This window comes from Fonsecaea multimorphosa, assembly GCF_000836435.1.
Source record: "Fonsecaea multimorphosa CBS 102226 unplaced genomic scaffold supercont1.3, whole genome shotgun sequence".
Taxonomy (NCBI): Eukaryota; Fungi; Ascomycota; class Eurotiomycetes; order Chaetothyriales; family Herpotrichiellaceae; genus Fonsecaea; species Fonsecaea multimorphosa.
The window spans coordinates 317,708-337,804 of NW_015971637.1; the positions used below are offsets into that span (position 1 = coordinate 317,708).

The 20,097-nt window shown below is 52.2% G+C and overlaps 8 protein-coding genes across 8 annotated transcripts; 2 read left to right on the plus strand and 6 right to left on the minus strand.

Moving 5' to 3' along the window:
* Positions 1-141: 141 nt before the first annotated feature.
* On the plus strand, positions 142-966 carry Z520_01898 (uncharacterized protein; the record flags this gene model as incomplete). Its single annotated transcript, XM_016772412.1, has 1 exon — positions 142-966. One exon carries the CDS (start codon positions 142-144, stop codon positions 964-966), a length of 825 nt encoding a protein of 274 aa, XP_016635882.1.
* A 368-nt stretch (positions 967-1,334) lies between these two features.
* Z520_01899 (uncharacterized protein) lies at positions 1,335-2,441 on the minus strand (the record flags this gene model as incomplete). Its single annotated transcript, XM_016772413.1, has 1 exon — positions 1,335-2,441. The coding sequence occupies one exon, from the start codon at positions 2,439-2,441 to the stop codon at positions 1,335-1,337; it is 1,107 nt and encodes a 368-aa protein (XP_016635883.1).
* A 1,384-nt stretch (positions 2,442-3,825) lies between these two features.
* Z520_01900 (uncharacterized protein) lies at positions 3,826-4,980 on the plus strand (the record flags this gene model as incomplete). Its single annotated transcript, XM_016772414.1, has 1 exon — positions 3,826-4,980. One exon carries the CDS (start codon positions 3,826-3,828, stop codon positions 4,978-4,980), a length of 1,155 nt encoding a protein of 384 aa, XP_016635884.1.
* A 731-nt stretch (positions 4,981-5,711) lies between these two features.
* Z520_01901 (uncharacterized protein) lies at positions 5,712-8,919 on the minus strand (the record flags this gene model as incomplete). The annotated part of the gene is made up of 9 exons (XM_016772415.1): positions 5,712-6,713; positions 6,819-6,882; positions 6,946-6,993; positions 7,048-7,159; positions 7,241-7,692; positions 7,751-7,889; positions 7,943-7,956; positions 8,016-8,310; positions 8,382-8,919. The coding sequence occupies 9 exons, from the start codon at positions 8,917-8,919 to the stop codon at positions 5,712-5,714; spliced, it is 2,664 nt and encodes an 887-aa protein (XP_016635885.1).
* Positions 8,920-9,819: 900 nt separating this feature from the next.
* Z520_01902 (glyceraldehyde-3-phosphate dehydrogenase) lies at positions 9,820-11,079 on the minus strand (the record flags this gene model as incomplete). Its single annotated transcript, XM_016772416.1, has 5 exons — positions 9,820-10,031; positions 10,091-10,775; positions 10,833-10,896; positions 10,967-10,980; positions 11,032-11,079. 5 exons carry the CDS (start codon positions 11,077-11,079, stop codon positions 9,820-9,822), a joined length of 1,023 nt encoding a protein of 340 aa, XP_016635886.1.
* Positions 11,080-12,230: 1,151 nt separating this feature from the next.
* On the minus strand, positions 12,231-12,917 carry Z520_01903 (uncharacterized protein; the record flags this gene model as incomplete). The annotated part of the gene is made up of 3 exons (XM_016772417.1): positions 12,231-12,622; positions 12,681-12,841; positions 12,895-12,917. 3 exons carry the CDS (start codon positions 12,915-12,917, stop codon positions 12,231-12,233), a joined length of 576 nt encoding a protein of 191 aa, XP_016635887.1.
* A 710-nt stretch (positions 12,918-13,627) lies between these two features.
* Positions 13,628-14,631, minus strand: Z520_01904 (uncharacterized protein; the record flags this gene model as incomplete). Its single annotated transcript, XM_016772418.1, has 4 exons — positions 13,628-13,994; positions 14,071-14,202; positions 14,288-14,539; positions 14,591-14,631. The coding sequence occupies 4 exons, from the start codon at positions 14,629-14,631 to the stop codon at positions 13,628-13,630; spliced, it is 792 nt and encodes a 263-aa protein (XP_016635888.1).
* Positions 14,632-15,094: 463 nt separating this feature from the next.
* Positions 15,095-18,443, minus strand: Z520_01905 (uncharacterized protein; the record flags this gene model as incomplete). The annotated part of the gene is made up of 2 exons (XM_016772419.1): positions 15,095-18,154; positions 18,213-18,443. 2 exons carry the CDS (start codon positions 18,441-18,443, stop codon positions 15,095-15,097), a joined length of 3,291 nt encoding a protein of 1,096 aa, XP_016635889.1.
* Between the last annotated feature and the right edge of the window lie 1,654 nt (positions 18,444-20,097).

Consider the following 20,097-nt stretch of genomic DNA (forward strand, 5'->3'; position numbering starts at 1 on the left):
GCCTGAATCTCCCCGCGGTTGACGCAATTGGCAAATGCCTGACTCTTCCCATTTTTAATGTTGCCCACAAGCCTCACTGTTGTTCCCTACCGTCTTGTACATTCTATGTGAGAAGAGACCCAATCTACAACTCCAGACACCATGGCGGAAGCGGCCCAGAAAAAGATGTTTGTCCCTCTCGGTAAAAGATCCCCTCATACCTTGAAAATGACCAAGAATACCCTGAGACAACAACCCCCACTAACTGCTGGTGTGTACGTACCAGAGAACAATCCCGAGGTGATGACCAACCTAGTCCACGAACTCGGCCTGTCCCAATCCCTGCAATTCCACGACGTGTATTCCCTCACCGAGCCATCCCTGCTGGAATTCCTGCCGCGGCCGGCCATCGCCCTGCTCCTCGTCTTCCCCGTCACGAGCACGTACGAGAAGTTCCGGGCTGAGGAGGATTCGTCGCGCGAGGAGTACGCCGGTTCCGGCGACAAGGAGCCCGTGATATGGTTCAAGCAGACGATCGGCAACGCGTGCGGCTTGATCGGGTTACTCCACGCCATCACCAACGGCGAGGCGAGGTCCAACATCGAGCAGGGCAGTGATCTGGAGAAACTGCTCCAAGAAGCCGTCCCGCTGAAGCCAGCCGCGCGGGCGGACCTGCTGTACAACAGCCCCACACTCGAAGCAGCGCACGCGACGGCCGCGGCCAAGGGCGACACGGAAGCCCCCGAGGCCGAAGCGAACGTCGACCTCCACTTTGTCGCGTTCGTCAAGGACAAGGATGGATACCTGTGGGAGATGGATGGGTCGCGAAAGGGGCCGTTGAAGAGAGGCTTCTTGGGTCCTGATGACGATGTGTTGAGTGACAAGGGCCAGGAGCTGGGCGTTAGAGCCTTCTTGAAGCGGGAGGAAGAGGCGAGCGGAGGGGAGTTGAGATTCAGCGTCATCATGCTTGGGCCGAGTTTTGTATGAGACCCGACAAACGCATGCCGCATTGTCCGGAGAGGAGTATTCTCGAGTCTGACCATGGCTCGAAATTGCAGCATACCCAAGGTGTTGTGCATTGGTTGGCTGGGACGGCAGGAACTCATGGGTACGGGACGAGGGGACAGGAAAGGACAGGAATGACATAGGCTTGTCAACGGTATTCAGACGACGACTTTCACGACAATGAGACAATGCAATCAGCTCGGTCTGGCTTGGGCCAAATCAAGTCCATGGGTTTTGCTTCACCAAATGCTTCTTAGGATTCGTCCAGATCTAAGATGTTCTTGAACCTGGACGTTTTCTCTCTTCTGTACTCTTATTGCAGCCCTGCCCTCGTCCATGCGGATATCTGTTCACAAACCCGCCTCGCTACCAAAAGCTCTCCTGTCCTGTGCTTGCTGTAATCGACCCACAGCAGCCTCGGCCTCTACGTTAGCTTTTTCCTCTCTCTGTGCTCGTCTCGTGTTTCGTACGTCCCACAGCCCTTCCAGATCCATCTCGACCCGCTTGTCTTCTATAAACATCTGCACCACGATACGTGGCGAGTCTGACCGCGAGCCGAAACCGATGTATGTCTCTGCAGGATTGTGATATTCCTCCTCTTCGTCTTCTGCAAGTGTCTCCTGCATCTTTCTTGTCATGGTAGTGTTGGCGTCGGGAGCGGAAGAGGCACGCTGTTCCTCAGCAACCTCCGTCTCCATCTGATCGTCGCCTTCATCTTCCTGCGTTTCCGGCATCACAGCCTCATCAACCGGGCCCATGTTTACGCAGATCCACCCCGTCGTGATGCCGTCATCTGCATCCTTCAAGGCGACTGTATTACCCACGCTCTGCGCCAGTTTCATCTTCCTCGCCTTCCGCCTCAACTTCAACTTCAACTCGTTCCTCCCCAGCAGCCCGTCTGCGTAGGGTCTCAATTTATACTCCTTCCTAACCCAACGGCAGAACCGATCTGCAGAGACGTTCAAATGTTTGACGGAGCGTGCAGTGCCAATGATCATCAGGAGATTAGAGCCTAACGCTGGTGGCGGGTCTAGGTGCCGGAGGTCTAGAAGGGTGAGGTTATCGAGCCCAATTTGCGTTGACAGGTGGGTAAGGACAGGTGACAGAATAGGCGGAGGGTCGTGTGGCAAGGGAGGGATTTCCTGCAAGGCGAGCAAGGGTGATATAGGAGCGGGCGGAGTGGGATCTTCGATCTGGAGGTACCACGGCACCACAGAAGACGGAGGGGGTTCCGACGAGGAATCCGACGAGGATTGCGTCGAGGAGTCTGACAAAGGCTGCGCCCCAGACTGTCGTAAAGGCGCAAAGCGAGTGAACTTTCTAGTTGGCTGATTTGACGGTCGGAGGAGTCGTGGAGGAGGAGCGGGCTTTACTGGGATTGAAACGCCAGCGAGAGAAGTGAACGCCTCGAGGATTGAAACTCGACAGGAGGTACATCGTACCATCGAACGATGCATCTTGAGACATCAAATGGGTCCGAGTTGACATAGGGACTGTATGTACGAGGAAACAAGCAAGCAGATGGTCCACATGTGATGGTAGAGGGACGTGGACTGGAATGAATGTTTTTCGATGAAGAGCCGCATCCCCAAAAGTGCATGTCAATGGACCTTCGGAACATCGTTAATCCTTGTCTAGTGTCAAAGTCTCCGAGTCCGCCCCTATTCAGCCTTTCTCCGCCTCGGATGGACTCCAAACCACATCGTCGTTTGCTGGCGATATATTCGACAACAGTGACAAAAAAGTGGCAGATTCTCATTCCGCCAGCCACATAGAGAGTAACCAAGCAGAAAGGGTCTTGAACTTGTGAAGAAGAAGAAGCCTGCAAGCGACAGATCGCCTCGGTGCGGATAAACGTCTTCAGGATAGCGAGTAGCGTTTGTTTCGGCAACGTCCTTGCTTCCTTCCTTCCCGGCACCAGCCAGCATCCTGCCTTGGAGCCAGCGGCCAAATGGTGAAGGCCCTCCTAGGCTTGTTGAGATATCGGGTTGACTCTCTATCTCTCTCAGGTCACTTATTTCAAATGACCTCGCTCTCAGACTCACAAGGCCTGTGGAGCCCAAAACCTGAAGAGCCAGGGAGAGTTCATTGCATCGAGCCTTTGAAATGTGCTCAGGCTGTTCTTGAAAAATACAGAACGTGGCGGTATGAGTACCCATCGGACATGGATTGTTTTGCGCATCCACTACCGACAAGCGAAGCATACTACTCACCAGAAATTACCAAAACACCCCCCTTTTCAAACCCGACTTCGAAATAAACCTTTATAGACAGGCTCAATTCAAATGAGCAAAGAGATCGGCCTCGAAAGCACCCACGTTCTCGTGGTGCCTTCGAGATAAGCGAACCCTTCCTCCTACGTTTTGCATGCAACGGGTTTGCTCGCGTCACCTCTACTGAATTGCAATTCAGGAGGTCGACATCCGCTTCAAGTCAACATAGGCCCAGTCTTTGAAAGCGCTGCCCTGGGCTTGTCAGCTTGTCAAACTCACCTGTAACTCACAGTTCACTCAACTCACACTCAGTTATCTACAACTCATTCACAACTCTACGTCTTGTCGGCGCCGCAACAGAAGGAAGAAGCTTACAGCTAGCGGTTTTCCCACAGAGTCGAACCTTCATTTTGCTTTGGGCTCTCTGAGGTTTGCCTTTGGCATTCCAGCATACCCAGAAGATCACCCATCTCTCCTTCTGACTGTATCCCAACCTCATGGTGCTGTGAATGCTGACGCCTACTGACGATATAAGCAACTATTCATTTTCTGACAAACCTGATCTCCCTGGTCCTTGTTATTTCCCGCTTTTTCGGTGAAACCCCCTACAGTCGCCTTGAAGAATGCCATGGACAGCGCCTTGAAGAATGCCATGGACAGCGCCTTGAAGAATGCCATGGACAGCGCCTTGAAGAATGCCATGGATAGCGCCTTGAAGAGTGCCATGGATAGCGCAATGGATAGCACTTCATCACCCCAGTCCACTACTACGGCTGCTTGTGCTTCGACTCCACCCACTACTGTCGCAGAATCCACATCGACGAAAAGCGTCACATTAGAACCAGTATGCCCTCCGTCATCTGATCGATGGGCACAATACGTCCAGTCTCGGATCGAGAGGAAACACAGAAAGAAAGAGGCGACCCGCGACGTATTGATGCAGACAAAAAAGGAGCTGAGTGACAGCCGTGACCGCGAAGTACAACTGCGCCAAAATCTGGAGGCGGAAGAGCAGACTCTTTTAACACGAAAAAGAAGTCTTGAGGAGATGGACAAAAAAATCCAGCAAGCTCAAGCCCAGTACCAAGTCAAGCGAAAGGAAGTTGTTTGCGTGCAAAAGTCAATTAACCAGTTAAGAGAGGCGATCATCAAGGAAGAAGGATCGATCCGTGACAGCGAGATTAAGGCCCGGCAAATGGAGGAGGAGCTGGAAGATGGCCTTGAAGATGAAAACACCGAAGTCGTTCGTCAAGCTCTTATCCTGGACATGAGTTCTTCAGAGATCGAAGCTATGGCGAATCATGCGTTGAACAACAGTGCCTTTGGAGAAAAAATTGCTAGGGCCGCCCAACACACAGCAACTCCAGTCATGATCAGAGAGATCCAAAGCGAGATGTATAGCCGAATGACAGGCGTCACTTCGGAGGAGTTCAGAGACCTGATGCAGCGAATACAATCCACCATGGATGAGTTGCATAGCGAGGCAATGGGTGACGAAACCGATGCCACCGCCGATAGCTCCCAGGACCCTGAGAACAATAGCAACAGGATTGGACACCCCAAAGATGAATGCCGCGATGTTGTTGAATTGGAGGAAAGTGACGCCGAAGACAAGATCATCAGACCAGGCCGGCGCTCACGGCGGAATTTGGACTTGTTGGACCAGGGACCTCGCAGGAAAAGAGCAAGACCAATTAGTCCCAGTGAGTGGATCAGTCTCCGTGGCAAGCGGAAGAAAAAACATCCAGTCGGATTCTACGATCTCTCTAGCAACCCGAATTGAAAGCTAGCTCGTCCATGAGAGCGCCACCATTGCAGCAACAGATATCGCTTCGAGGCACCATGACAAAGAAGGAAAGCTTTTGTGTCTAGCAATCGGAGTGTCAAACTTCCCATACAGCAGGCCGGAGTCGCGAGCTTTTGCAAGGTGAGATGTGTACGGATCATTTGCCGACGAATATGGGCAGATGGGATATTAGAGTCACATCGAAAGCTGGAGAGACGTTGTCTTCGTTTTCTGTGATTCCTAACGGGCTGAGGCAAGCAAGCAGTACGATGAGACTTTCAGAATGGGGACAGACTAGGTCGAATGGAACAGATAGATCAATACGAGCTACTTAGACAACCGGAGCAGAGACCACGAAATAGGGTAGAGAACTGCAGCGACGGAGAGCATTTGTGTGGCATGTCAGCTATCGACGATCGTACGGCATCCTTACACAGAAACACAGCCCGCAGACCCCCAATCCTCCCATACCCATCCATATCGATATTCAAAGTTCCCGCGCCCGTCAGTCGCTTGACCCTGACCAAGGGAGTTGATGACGTGAAACAGTTCAGTTTCCCACTGTTGTTACCCGCAGCCACGCCCATGCTCACTGACCGACTGACAATGAGCCTACGTACCGTACCAAAACCACAGCTACCCCCTTGCCTCCAATTTGCCTGCAGGTGCTCCCCGCGATGAAGCGCGGACAGCCCAGAATGAGCCTGGGTGACTTTGTTGTCTGTCCATCACAGCACCATCTTCATGTACACATCGCCGCCGGCATCAGCGGATGCTGAGCGTGGGTAATCTGCCGCTGATGTTGGTGGTGCCGTTGCTTCGGGCGCTGCTGTTGTCGCGTCCGCTACTGCTGCTGTGGAGGTGTCGAGAAACCCACGACTGGCTGCTGCTTTTCCATTACCCGCTGCGCCAACGGCGGTCAGTGTTGTAAGGTCGCCAGTCTGCGCGGCTCGGGGAACCTGCTCAGCCTCCATGGTGGCCGGGTCATCGATGGTATCGCCATCACTATCCCTGCCCCTTTCCCTATCCCTGCTCCGTTCTGCATCTCCATGCTCGTCCACCATTGCCGCATTCTCATCCTCCGCAGTCTCCTCCACCTCCGCCGAACTCCCTCTCATCTCGTCCCTCCGCTGGCTGACCTTGTCAAATATCCACTGGCAGACCTGTTCCCTGTGCTGCATCATGATCTGATTCAAAATCTCGCCCTCGGACCTCACAAGCCGTCCGTACCGCTTGCTGACTTTGCCGCCTTCTTTTTCCTTCTTCCACAGACTGTGCCGGCTACTCACAAACACCAGCGAGTTTTCCCGATACCACTGGCTCACCCAATGGTTTCCCCCAGGGTTGCTGATGGGCCGGATCGGCTGGGTGGATATGAAACACACTATCCCCAGCAAGGTTGGGTAGACGTGCTCGTTCTCCGACACCAATTTCGCGATGGCGTGGAAGGCGTGGCCCGCCCCCATGAGCATGATTCCCCAGGGGAATTCGTAGGGTTCGATGTAGTTTTCCCAGAGGTACGAGGCGAGTTTCTCGCCTTCTTTTCTTGCCAGGTCGGTCGTGGTGGAGGCGTACTCGACATCTGTCATAGACAAGCCATGTGGATAGTTTTCTGATTGGAAGTTGTTATCGTCGGCATGAGAAATGCTGATGTACTCGGGAATGTTGACGTCTATGACACCCATGCCGTGGGAAGCTGCCCAGTGGACGTACGACTGTGTGCCGTCAACCTTTGCATGTGTGAGCAAGTTGGAATGGTCCATTACTATCTGATAGGGAGGGGAGGGCGGAATATAGGAAAGGTGGAGGCAGAGAAACACGACAAGGGTACGTACAAGCCATGTGTCATGGGGTTTCTGTTGCGTGGACAAGCCATTGTTGGAGCTGAGAAGATCAGGCCTGCACACCAGAACTTGTCAGCCCCCATTTGCGATAACTATGAGCGTACGGTGCAAAACTTACGAGTCATGGAATATGATCATCAAAGCTTTCTTGCTCTCGTAGTTGGGTCTGTCTTTCGTGTCAGCCAGGAATTCCGAATCCACCGTGTGATTGCGCCCCTACGTTGCGAGGACCTGCTGGTCGAACGATTTTGACACTGTATCGCGGTAGACATGAAGTTGGGTAAACTTGTATTGGTCATAGAGGTGCATGGCCTGATATTGGCGGATGATGTCTAGTTGGGGAAGGAAGGAGTGAGCTTGTTTCGCAAAGATACCTGTAGGGGAAAAGAGCGCATCTCATGCTTAGTCCTTACCATGCAATCTCTCTCCACCAAATATTCCGCCGACCGGCTCCTTGGGATAAATACTTCTCCAGTACCTCGACTGGACATTTCGAACTTTCGCCACGGTATCCACCGCACTCTGTGTGGCCGCTGTGGCTTGCAGGCGATCAGGTGGTTCACCCATCAACGTACGCGTGACCGCGAGTGCGGATTTCGAGATAGCGCTGAAGTTGTAGCCTCCTTCCAAACACACGGCAATCCTCCCTCCGGCAAGGGACATTAGCATGTGCGTCATATGCGCATAGCAGGGCGGTGAGACGAAACAGCCACCCAACTCATCTCCGGCAGCGGCGTCGAAGCCCGCGGCAATGATGACAAAGTCAGGGTCAAATTCATTGGCGATGGGCATTACGACGTTTTGAAACGCGTACATGTAGTCGCCGTCGCCCATGCCCTTCGTGGGCCAGGGAATATTGACATTTCTTCCGCGGGTGTTAGTTTTCGCGCCAAAAAGGCCTGAGTAGAGGTTCTTGAACGTACCTTCCCTCGCCAGCGCCAATGCCACAGTGATACATGTCACCTTCATTTCCTGAGGGATAGAACTGCCCATTCATATGGACATGCAAGGAAATGTAGAGAACGTTGGGGTCATCATAGAAAGCTTGTTGGCAGCCATTGCCTAAAGTATGTCAGTTTGAGCGGCCATGTCTTAAAAAGTGCGCTGTGGCTGACCATGGTGGACGTCCCTAGAGTTTCTTTGGCGTTAGCTTGACAATCGAGTGCGACTGCGCGGAAGTCAACTGACCAATCCACAATCAGAATTTTCCTGCATTCCTCCCCGAAATCATTCTGGCAGACTCTAGAAGCAATGGAGACGTTGTTGAAAAGACAAAACCCCATGGGCCTCCCGATCTCGGCATGATGACCCGGGGGCCGGATGACAGCGATCGCATTCTTTACCTTTCGCGACATTACAGCTCGGCATGTCTCAATCGCTGCACCTGTGGATAGTTTGGCAGAGAAGAACGATAGCTGGTTAAAGTAGATTGAATCCATGTCGTAACGCTCCGAAAGATCGATAAGATCTTCGTCGCTCATTGCTGCAACGCGTTCCCCCAGAATTAGCTCAGAACTTTTGGATACAAAGTTCGTGTTCGTCAAAGGTACCTACCCGCGGTTTCCTTGACCAGTTCATACTGCTCTTCCTTGTGAACCAGAAGGCACTCGTCCTTCGTAGCTTCGCGGGCATGGATTCGATACAAGGGCATCTCCACCACCGGCGGGTGCTTCTTGTCATCAACCAATCCGGCCTCACAGAGCTCTTTGTAAATGTAGTATATCCGCCTGGGATCTTCGGGATGCACATTTTCGACGCTCATTGCCGCCACTTCAGCATGGTATCGCATGCGTTCATCGTAGCATAGGCCTGTGGGTAGCTTGGAAATCGGCAGACCACGTTTGGATGGTGGGAGAGGCTCGTGGGCTTCGGAAGACGTGTCAGATAACAAGCTGTCTTCGTCTTCTTCATCATCCGACGGGCTTTCGATTTTCAAGCGGCTGTCGATATCTGCAGAGACATCGGGGGTTTCTCTCATAGATGTGTCACCTGACAGAATGACTGGCTCTTGTACCCGCAGAACGGGATTGGGGAACAGAGCGCCATCAGAGGAATCAAGTCTTTCCCGACCTGGCGGCGGTATCTGAGCCATCCTGAGAGATCCAGCTAGTTGGTACAATTCAAAGACTGCCCTGAGCTCTGGTCCCAAGCTGGAAATGGGTCAGAGAGGCTGCATAGTGGTTGTAAAAGCCACCCTTGGAAATGATAGTGTATCGAACCGAACCACTCTAGACTCAAAAAGGACACTCTCTAAGCAGCCTAGAAAGGAGGCGTCAGCCACCAAAGGACATATCGTAGCATGGTAGATTAAGACGGTGGCATATGAAGACTTGGCGGTTTGGTACATATACCGAGCCGCTCTTGGCTGGCGGGATCAAGCCATTCACATACCTATGCCGGAGCTTGAGCCTCTTTGTTCTCGGAGTAGAGCTTCGCAAATTTTACTAAACCTCGAATGAAGACGATACGAATGAAAGCGCCTCAGACAGATATGTGAAATGGCCAAAGAGGTCGTCTGTTGATCTTCTCACGTTTGCTTGGAGCAATCAATACATCGGAGGTGGGAACGTTCCAGACGAGGCCCGGCCAGGGAGTGCCAAGAGATCATTCACGTGATAACGAAAGAAGGCTGTGATCACGTGCAAAGGAGTCGAGACGACTGCTTAGAATGCGCCAATCCGGAGGATGATAATCTTGTTCTTGCAGTCAATACAGGGAGACTCGCATTTTCCTATCTGAGCTAGGTCGTAGTAAGAATACGTATCGGTGCTTTCAAGCAAAGCAGATCACCAGGTGAGACTTGATCTATGTTGCGCTTCGTCCCGTCTTTGGCCCAATCTTCTTTTTACCTCACGCGACACTAACCTCGATTTCCGAAGCCTCATTTGGGAAAGAATTACTGGCGTCCGTAGAAGACTTGGTGGATCAGTACCTGTCGTTTAGGCCTTGCCGGCATCAACCTTGGCAATGTACGCTAGATCTCCATGTCAGTTTACCATGTCCCGAATAATCCCGATCGGATAATGCACTCACCCAAAAGATCGATGACACGTCGGGAATATCCCCACTCATTGTCGTACCAGGAAACGAGCTTGACAAAGTGGTCATTGAGGGCGATACCGGCCTTGGCATCGAAAATGGAAGAGTGGGTGTCGCCGTTCAAGTCGCTGGAGACCAGGTCATCCTCGGAGTATGCCATGATACCTGCTCTGTGTCAGACGCTGTAGACGAAAGTGGCGGACTGGAGTTGGTGTGAGTCTTACCTTTGAGAGGCCCAGCGCAGGCGTCCTTGATTGCTTGCTTGATTTCATCGTAAGAGGCAGGCTTGTCCAGGACGCAGGTGAGATCCACCACAGACACATTGGAGGTTGGCACACGCATGGACATGCCAGTGAGCTTGCCATTGAGAGATGGAATGACCTTCCCCACAGCCTTGGCGGCGCCGGTGCTGCTGGGGATGATGTTCTGAGCCGCGGCACGGCCACCTCGCCAATCCTTGGCCGATGGTCCATCGACGGTCTTCTGTGTAGCGGTGTATGAGTGGATGGTGGTCATGAGACCTTCCTTCATGCCGAACTTGTCGTTGATGACCTTGGCGAGAGGTGCCAGGCAGTTGGTCGTGCAGGACGCGTTGGAGATGACGGGGATATCGGACTTGTATGACTCCTGGTTGACGCCCATAACGAACATGGGAGCATCGGCTGAGGGAGCAGAGATGACGACCTTCTTCGCGCCACCTTTCAAGTGGGCAGAAGCCTTTTCTGTGGTTGTGAAGACACCGGTCGACTCGACAATGTACTCAGCACCAGTCTCCGACCACGGGATCTCGGCCGGGTCTCTCTTCATGTAGAATGTCACTTTCTTGCCGTTGACGACCAGACTGTCTCCCTGGACCTCGATTGTGCCCTTGAAGACACCGTGTGTGCTGTCATATTTGAGCATGTATGCCTGACGGGTATGTTAACGGAGCATTCGAGATGTTGGAGGATTGGGAAGGGTACATACAGCGTACTTGGGCTCAATGAAGGGATCGTTGACGGCGACAACGTGGACATCATCGTGCTCGATCCTAGAGAGTGCTGCGGTTAGAGGAGAGGAAACCTTCGGAGTCAGAGGAGAGGTGGTGGTGAGAGACTCACGCATTTCTGAAGACCTAGCTTGCTGTTAGCTACTTCGACCAGTGACGGTGCTGGCTGCGACTTACAATTCTGCCGATACGGCCAAAGCCGTTGATTCCGACAAGAGTAGCCATGATGTCGTTGAGGTGTGTAGACTGCAGGAGGGGGAAAATTTGTCAAAGTCAGTCTCTGAGAACAATCTCAATGGCAGCTTCTGACGACGGGAACACGAGGCGGAAGCAAAACACTGAAGGGAGAGGACTGCGAACAACTCACATGAAATGTAAATGAGGATTCGGATGTCCGGATTCAAAGGGTTGTCGAGAAGAGTTCTTGATATAACTCGAGGAAAGAACAAAGGTGGTGTGACGGGAGGATGAGGAAAGCTTTTTGTTGTCCCTGCGACAGCAAGTGGTGAGTTGAGCGACAGGTGAATAATGGTGGGGCAGTGTTGACGTTGAGGGGCAAAGCTGGTCCAGTGCTGGGCCAGTGCTGGGCCAGTGGTCCTCCAAAGCACAGGTGCTTCTTGGCCGACGACAGCTTCCGGCCTCCCCCTTGAGGACCACCAGGCGCCTTCCGGGGGACGACGAAAATGGTTGCGATAACTTACCTGATAGACTCAGTGCCACTTTCACCGAAGAGCGATAAATAAACGGCGCTTCTCTAGATTTCAAGGGCTGATCTGGATGGTATTCCTTGATGCTGGTTGCTTTCTAACTCCCAAACATCTACGGTCTCCGATACTTATACCGTGGTCTATCCCAGCCCCAGGGTCTGTTCACGCCGATCACAAGGTCTCCAGGAAGAAAGCCTCCAGAGGCATTAGGTAGGTATGCACCGGGCATGACTCAACCGACAGCTGATTATCACATACTCGTACCCTGCGTCGATGGACCAAAAGCAGCAACAATCAGACACAGCTTGTTCCATCCAATCGGCTGGCGTGTCTGTTCTGGCTATGCGGCACTCGCTTCGGATCATCGCATTAATCCGCCAATCCCTCCGTCGCAGCCGCGCTCTTTTCGTGCACGCAGGTCTATCGAGCAGGATTATTACAAGAGCAGCTCGAAATTTTCCTGGGCTCTAGCAAATCGTCTACTACATGGCGTATTCATGAGATGAGAAAAACAGCGCATACGCAAGAGATGGCCAGCCCGTTCTTGTAGACAGTGAGCTTAAGATTTTCGTTCTAATGTGCCTTTGGCAGAACCAAAAGCGTATCTATCCATTCCCTCAGCCCGGTGGCGAGCCATGGCCCACGACTTTCTCCCGATTCATGGTGCCGCTATTCCTCCTTCGCTCCGCCCCGACCTGCGCGCTCAGCAGCTTCAATGCTAGCTTTATCACTCTTTGTCTCACCCGCTCCCATGCCCATCATGCCCCCGGCCGCTTTCCATGGTCTCTTCAAGTCGCCCACCGCAGGCTTGCCAAAGATGTGGACCTTGACCAAGTTCGACTCGAATGCACCCTTCACGGGGATGATGGACTGGATGAGGAGTGGATTGGTGTATTTGAGGTACAAGTGCATGAATGCCATCATACCGACACCCATCAACTGGCCCTTGTAGGCTGACGAGAGCTGGTTTTGATCATACTCTTGGATGGTGGTGGTGACGAGCTTGGGCTCCTCGCCCGAGCCCATGGGCGCAGGCTCGACATATTTCAGTGTGGTGAGATCTACACATATGGTCATCAGCCCGCATGTTTTCAAAAGGACAACCTTTCTTCCGCGTACCTCGCTTCGCTTTGATCTTCAGGCCGATATAGTAGTAGAGGCCGAAGATGAGCAAATTGGACACGACGTAAAGGATCCGTACGCCCATGAGAACTTGAGGGTCGTCAAAGGGTATCCGCTTCGAGACCTGCATCATCCCGAGGATGATCACCAGGTTGGTGCTGCAGACTGGTCAGTCACGAGCTCAGGCATTTCAGCGGGTGGAACATCGTACACTTGAGGATTCATAAAATTCATGGTGGAAGTTGTGGGATTAAATGCGTGAAGAGGATGAGATGAGCGATCGCAATCACGGTTCTTCGAGAACTGAGGCAGCTGGAAGCAATTCTAAACGTAGCGGGTCCCTTCTGAAGAGACAAACGGGACAGATTGCTATATCGCAATTTCGTCCGCCAAGCGATTTGGAGAATGGAGAAAAGAGAATGAAGTGGGTGGCGGGAAGCGCAAGACGCAATCTGGTCCGCCACATCATATTTGAGCCGCGGATCCAGGCACGTGAGCACGAGCTGAACTCGTCGAGGTCCTCCAGGTTCCCTCCCCAGATCATGGAGAAACGTCCAAGCCTTGCTTCCCCGAACAACATTCATAGGAGATCTCTCCTTGTTCAACTTCGTCTGCGGACCACACGTTCTGCGTGCACTCTGCGCCGAAGTGACTAAAGCTGATCCCAACTCGTGCCTTTCGATCTGCAGCCCAGATCCGAGCATGAGCTGAGTAGCGTCACTTTGTCACCCTCAGTTAGGCGACCCCTGCCGTGCGGTCTTGCGACGTGCCTCACAACGGCAGAGCAGTCATGTTGCTCCGCATAGGGTAGAGACTGCCTATTTGTGTTGTCTCTAAAGTGCGGCTCTCGAGGGTGCTCTGACAATGGCGCAGCCCGTTGAATCCGCAGCGTTTCGTTCAGATCGTCGAGGTCCAATTTCACCTCCCTGATAGAGTCCTACCGCTTAATGACCATTCTCCATCTTCTCCTCCTTTACTTCTCCGTCGCCCAAGACCTTCACTTCGATCCTCCCATCCGGGCCCGGTAAAGCACCTCCACCAGGCATGACGCTCGCGACATTCCCTTCCTCGTCGACAAACTCAAATCTATACCGTGACAGGTAGTGTGGAATGGCGCTCAACTGCGGCCCGTAGCGTGCGGTATTATCGTACAGCTCGAACAGGGGGACGGCCAGCAGTTTCATGTTTTTGGGCACACTGAGCACCTTGTTGGGCGGGAGATGGATCAGGTAGAGTTTCTTGAGTTCCTTGGGCCGAGAGACGTGGGCCGGGAGAAATGGGTAGAGAAAGGTTTCGTGATTGGGACGCCACCTGGTTATGAATGTTAGGGGATGATAGTCGTTCACTGATAGAAAATCCCGAGCCTGGACTGGGGAGAGAGACAAACCATTGCGCGAGACAGTCTCCCACCTCCCATTCCGTGTCCCCTTCCTTCGGGTTCGTGGGTGCCAACCTCTCGTTTAGCCGCAGTTTGAAGCCTTCGATCTCGTCCGCGTCATGGGGAAGATAATCCCCTGGCCTGGTCCAGGGCGTTGTCGCTAGGTCAGTGATCAAGCGGACAGTGGCTGGCATGGCACCAGAGAGATTTGCGCAGAGAGACATACAATTTGAAAAAGGCGTTTGCAATCTGCAGCATGAGCACGTGCGGGTGGTTGTGTTCGTGACAGACCAGGATGCCCTCGCACGTCCGTCTCATGCCATATTTCTCATAGTGTTCTTCCAGTCTCTTTAACCTGGCTACGACTGAAGGGTCCTCCTCCGGTTGTGTTTCTTTGGTTCCAAAAGTGTAGTTCGAAAGCGGGTATAATCTGATAGTTGGTGGTTGATTGGCCGTGAATGGAGGGGGTAGAATAGGTCTTTAAGCAGGTTAGATCTCTGTACTTCAACGGTTGTAATCAGACTCGTACGGGTAAGAAGATTTCAATGTGGTTGTGGTGAGTGTGGACATGGTGTATACATCGACCGCGTGAGGGACTAAGTATTGGGGATGAGAAGACTACGAGTGAATAGCCTGTCGAAAAGACGACGAAAGGGAACAGGAGCGTGCAGGGGCAATGGGATAAATACTTGTGAAACCACGAGTCTTTAGAATTGAGGTTCCCTAGGTGTTTGCATGCGCGCAAGTTGCGCCGATGTCGCGACGCGCCCACACCCAAGACCTCACGGTCACAATTTCAGCCTCGACATAAACTCGATCGACTGAGAAACCGGCCCTGATGGGAGGAGATAAACGAGTCAAGCTTTTGCGAGTCTGTTAATGTTTTATTTGAAGCGTATCTTCGGATCTATGTCTACTATACAGATGTCTGACGAGTTTGCCAACAACGCCGTCGTATGCTATCAGGCGCTGATATAGCAATGACATGCTCCTGAATCCTCGTCTCAAAGCAGGGTTGCGATCTCTTTGAATTTCACAACTTGGGTTCGAGGTCCTCGAAATTGTGCACATCTTCAACAGGGACAGGTCCCTTGGTCACTTCCAGGCCAGCTCTCCACCTTGCGACATCTTTGATGATGACGGGCGTTGGGATTTGAGCAGCCACCTCCGTGACATCCTTCGGCGGCTCCACCGGCTTGATCTTGAGCGCAACTTGCATTTGTGGGATAGCTTGCTTCATCTGCTCCAGGGTTTCATTGCTCTTTGCTGGTGAAGTCGACGTCCCAATGTACTCCTTGACTGCATTCGAGACTTGGGGCAGGCTGGAAGGGTCAACGTTTTCGAATTGAACTTTCAATTTTTCTTCGTCAACATCAATGCTGAGAGACCCTAGGACTTGTCCAATTAGCCCCACAAACTGGTCCTTTTGTTGAGCTGGCGAAACCTCCGGCACTGGGCTTGAAGCTTGAGCCTCGAGATGGATTGACAGTTTTCTTCGCTTTGGCGACTCCGGATCGATATACTGTGCATAGAAGCGCTTCATATCATCCTTGGTGAGCTGCCGGATCGACGCGACATCTCGATCCACTTGGTAGAAGTTGAGATATTCCGCGCTGATGTAGGCCCACAAGCGACCAGTCTCGAAATCAAGATTTTTGAGCTTTTCCAATCGTTTGTTGACAAGGCTGCGTTTGTGGCCTTCAAATTCTTCATCCGACATCGACTCCAAATCCGATTTGAACTTAAGTAGAAAGGCATTGATCCGCGTTTCGAGGTAGTCCGGATCTCGTTCGCTCTGGATCAGTACCCTGTATCCCATCGTTACGGCTGCAGGACGTATCCCACTCCATACGACATATCCGAGCTGTTCCTTGGTCCTCAATTGGTCGAAAGCCGGTTCATCCGTCATCTGGCTGAACAGCTGTGTTTTCGCTCGCAGGTCTAGATCCATAACGTGGCCGACATCCAGATAATACTCGATCGCATGGTTGATGTTGGCGGGATCGCCCAACACGTGTTTGTAGACGAAATTGCTTCCTTCCGGCAGGATGACATTCCTCCGCAACAACCATTCCGAGGAGGGGAATGCGCGGGATTTCAATGTTGACTCAATCAGATTGCCAATTTTCTTGGCTTCTTCTTTGTACAAGTTTCCATGTGCGAGCACTTCAATATGCGACTGTTGGAGGAGTTCTGGAACAAATGTTCTGATGTCGTCTACTGTGACGTGCGGAAGTTCCTTGGCGTATGCGTCGTTCATCCACGAGCGCTCGTTCAACAGCCATCTGGTGTAATCTCCGATCTGATAGTACGGCTGCTGATATGCCCAATTCTTATATCTCCTGGCGGTGCGCTCTTTGATGATCTCGAATCGATCTGTTCGGATCTCAATCGTCCGGATTGTGGTTAAGATTTTCTCTAAGAGAACAGCCATCTTGTCGTTGTAGCCGTGCACGCTAATGTCGAAGCCAACCATGTTTGGTCCGATAGCGTAAGAGAGGCCAGATATCTCGGCATCATAAGAGTAGCTTGACAGAGCATCCTTGACGAGGTCGATGAAAAGGTTTGTCTTGACGTAGTTCGCAATGTTTGCAGAGGTAACGGTGTTTCGGACCTTGATGTACAAATTTGCCTTCGGCACCCAGAAGGCATCGTCCTTTTTCCACCATAGGCGAACCTTGTCGTCATTTCGAAGCAACTTTGGCGCCTTTGCAGGTACTTTGACGTCCAGCTTCTCCACATCTAACTTGGTAGGAATGAATTCATTCTTGTGTGGTAGATGGAGTTCCGGTATTCTGTCTGATTTCGAATCGGACAGGGCCCTTCGGATGTCCGAGAGCACATCGGTAGGTATTCTCTCGACTTTGTACTCTGTCCCGTACCACTTTTCTTTCTGATCCCAGTCACCGGGGTAGTCCTGAGCTACTAGCATGAGCCTGAAGTTGTCTTCCCGGAGATATTGCATAGCTTGGGCAATGGCTTGAGCATCGAACTTTCTGAACTTGCTCGTGCTGCTAAGCAGCCAGTTGCGTGGCAACTCAGGCTTCTGCAGCACACAGCTTATGGCGCTGGTAAACCGACTTGCAGGAGACTTCTGGCGAAACCTGAAATCCACTTCCGCCATGTTCTTCATCTCCTCATGCATCCAGGCAACTGGGGGAGTCGCCTTCATCATCCCGATGTACCGAAAAACAATCTTGACAATCTCGTGGTAGTTCTTCAACCCGTCAGGTGTCAACCCGATATCGATCTCGAAGAAAGCGGATCCTGGGCAAACAGGATGGTAGCCAGCGGAGAGGGTTTGAGCCAGACCTCTGTCCTTGAGATAGGCCAATATGCTGCCAGGACCTTCGTGCCCGATCAAATGACTGATGTACCGAGCAGGTTGTGTCTCGAACATATCTTCTTCATCTTGCCAAGGGAAACTTATTTCCAAAGAACGAGACTCCATGACCGGTTTTGCGTAGATCTCGGTGGACAATTGATCTTTGCTCAGGACTTCAATATCATCCCAGCGGTTCAGCGGCAAGTCCTTGTTCTTTACTTCGGAAAAGAGCTCGACTACCCAGTTTTCTAGTTCATCGAGGGACTCACGACCCAGAACCACGAGTTTCATTCTGTTTGCGGAGTAGTGTCGTTCATAGAAACGGATGAACTCGTCGCGGATCTTCACACCTTTCTTCTCGGGCTCGTCTCTCAGGGTTTGGAGATTACCTGTGGAGAAATGGTGGAACGGATGCTTGGGGTTTGATAGCGATTTTGCCAACTGAGATAGGCGCCATCCGTCACTTTGTAGGTTCTTCTTGTTCTCTGAGTCCACTGCTCGCAATTCTCGGTCCAAAGTGTTTTCTAGAAAGAGTGGCTTCACGAAGAATTGTGCGAAGCGGTCCAGCGCTCCGTAGAGAGGGCCCCTCGACGTACCATTCACCGTGTCGTGGGCAGTCCCATTCACTACGCCATTGGTAAGCTTGTCATTCGACTCGTGGCGCGCCGCACACTCGAAGAAATAGTTTGTCTGCGTAGCGGCTGTGTATGCATTTGAATGCCCCGAGTTCGACGAGAGATAGGAACTGTATTCGTTTTCTATGGGATACTGTTTGGTCGGTCAGCATGCCAAACAGCAGAGGTCAAAGAGGACAGGGTGAGCGCACTTTCTCGGTTCCCATGAAGAGCAAATGCTCCACGGCATGAGCCATACCCGGCATGTCCTCCTCGTCTGAGAAGTTTCCAACGTTGACGTTGAGACTTGCGCTGGCTTTGTCGGTCTCTGCATCGTGGACGAGCAGGGCCTCGAGCTTGTTAGGAAGCTCAATGACTCGGTAGGATCTGTCGTCAAGGTCTGGCTTCTCCAATTCGTCTGTTATGCGCCTGACTGAGTTCATGACGGTAGCGAAGGACCGAGTTGAAGAAGCTGGCGAGAATCGAGGAATCGGGGCCAGTGGCTTCGATGGCGGCCGAGGGCGGGACGGGCACGAGGATCGAAGAGGGATGAGAGCCAAGGATGCCAGGCGAACGGCAAATCTCATGTAGAAAGACGTTTCCGCTTGGAATGATCCAGGCAGGCACAAAGAATGCGTCACGGCGAGACAGTTGAATGACGGCCAGGATCAAGTAATCATGGCGGGATCTCGAGGTCGGTTTGGTGGTGCTTCGAAGGAGCAAACGGCTCCTACATGTCGCCTGCATCTGCGCCGCACCGGCCTCTGCCTGCGCCTGCGCCTCGCCGCCTTCACACCGACACTCCACCTGCAGCCTCACCAGCCCACCAGCCTTATGCCAAGCCAAACTGAGGACCCTAACAGACCTTCTACTAGGAATTCTGCTACTTTCTCGATTCTACAAGGTATTGTTTGCCCAGTGCTAAGCTGATCATAGAGGTCAGTCACGCGGCCATTTCCCGGTATCACCAACTTTCAAGACCAGTCGGGGGCACCGCAGTCGAACATCATTCGAAACAGGTCGAGGCAAACCGCCTGGTCACGCGTGTGGTGAACAATGCATAGCAGCTCACGGAATGCTGCAGGCACTGGTATCTCACAACATCATGATTGATTGCAGGGCGGTCTGTGCCCGTCTGTGTTGCCTGAACAACCCTTTAGGACGTCATTGAAAGGTTGCACAATGCCAGCGCAATGGCCATGTACAAATGTCAGTTCCGACTACAATGGAACTACAAAATACCTGCTGGTGGAGCTTTTGTTGCAGACGGCTAATTTGTGGAAGCACTGGCAGAAAAGGGAAATGGAAAATACTGGGATAATAGTGGATGCTAACTCATAACAAGGCCACTGCACGTCTAGTTCTCCACCTTTCAGAAGCTCTTTTTGTCCGAGGTACTCAAAACACGTCTCCAGCCCTCCTCCCATTCTATCACCTAATTCACAGCCCCAGGTCGACCTCCTTGCCTGCCCATTTCAACGAGAAGACCGTGACGACCAGTGACGCTTAGAGACTCAGCCTCGACCTCGACCAAGTTGCTGGTATTCACTCACACTAGACCTGTCCCTTTCCCTTGGGTTTATCATGTCTTTTGTCAACAAATAAACATAGCCCCTTCCACTCGGAGTCCATATTCATCAACCACTGTATCTCATGCGTGGTAAGTAGTGGCATTGCTCGTCGATCTGCGCTAGCTTTTTTGCCTTTCCGCGTAAAGTCAGCCAGCAATCCTCGCGCCTCCTTTGCAAATGACAGGTCAAACTCGTCCAACTCCCTTCGATTTGCGCCAAAGTCGAATTCCCATGCCGTCTTGACAGACTCTGCGTGTGCCAAGGTAGAAAGCGGTTGCTCGAGAGCGTTATATAGGAGTCTCATCAGCCGTAGTGCGCAAATATCGAAGGGGGGAGATACATACACTGCTCATGTTGACGTAAGTAGCGAGCGTCCTCCCATCTGAAACCAAAAGTTTTCTTCCATAGCTCTTCAAGTGCCTTCCTTGTGAAACCCGGGGACTCCAGCAGCTTGTCTAATCTATCCTTGACGTCTAGAGTCGGCGCAGGCTGGTCGAGGATGTCAGGAGCCGCTGAAGGATTGACT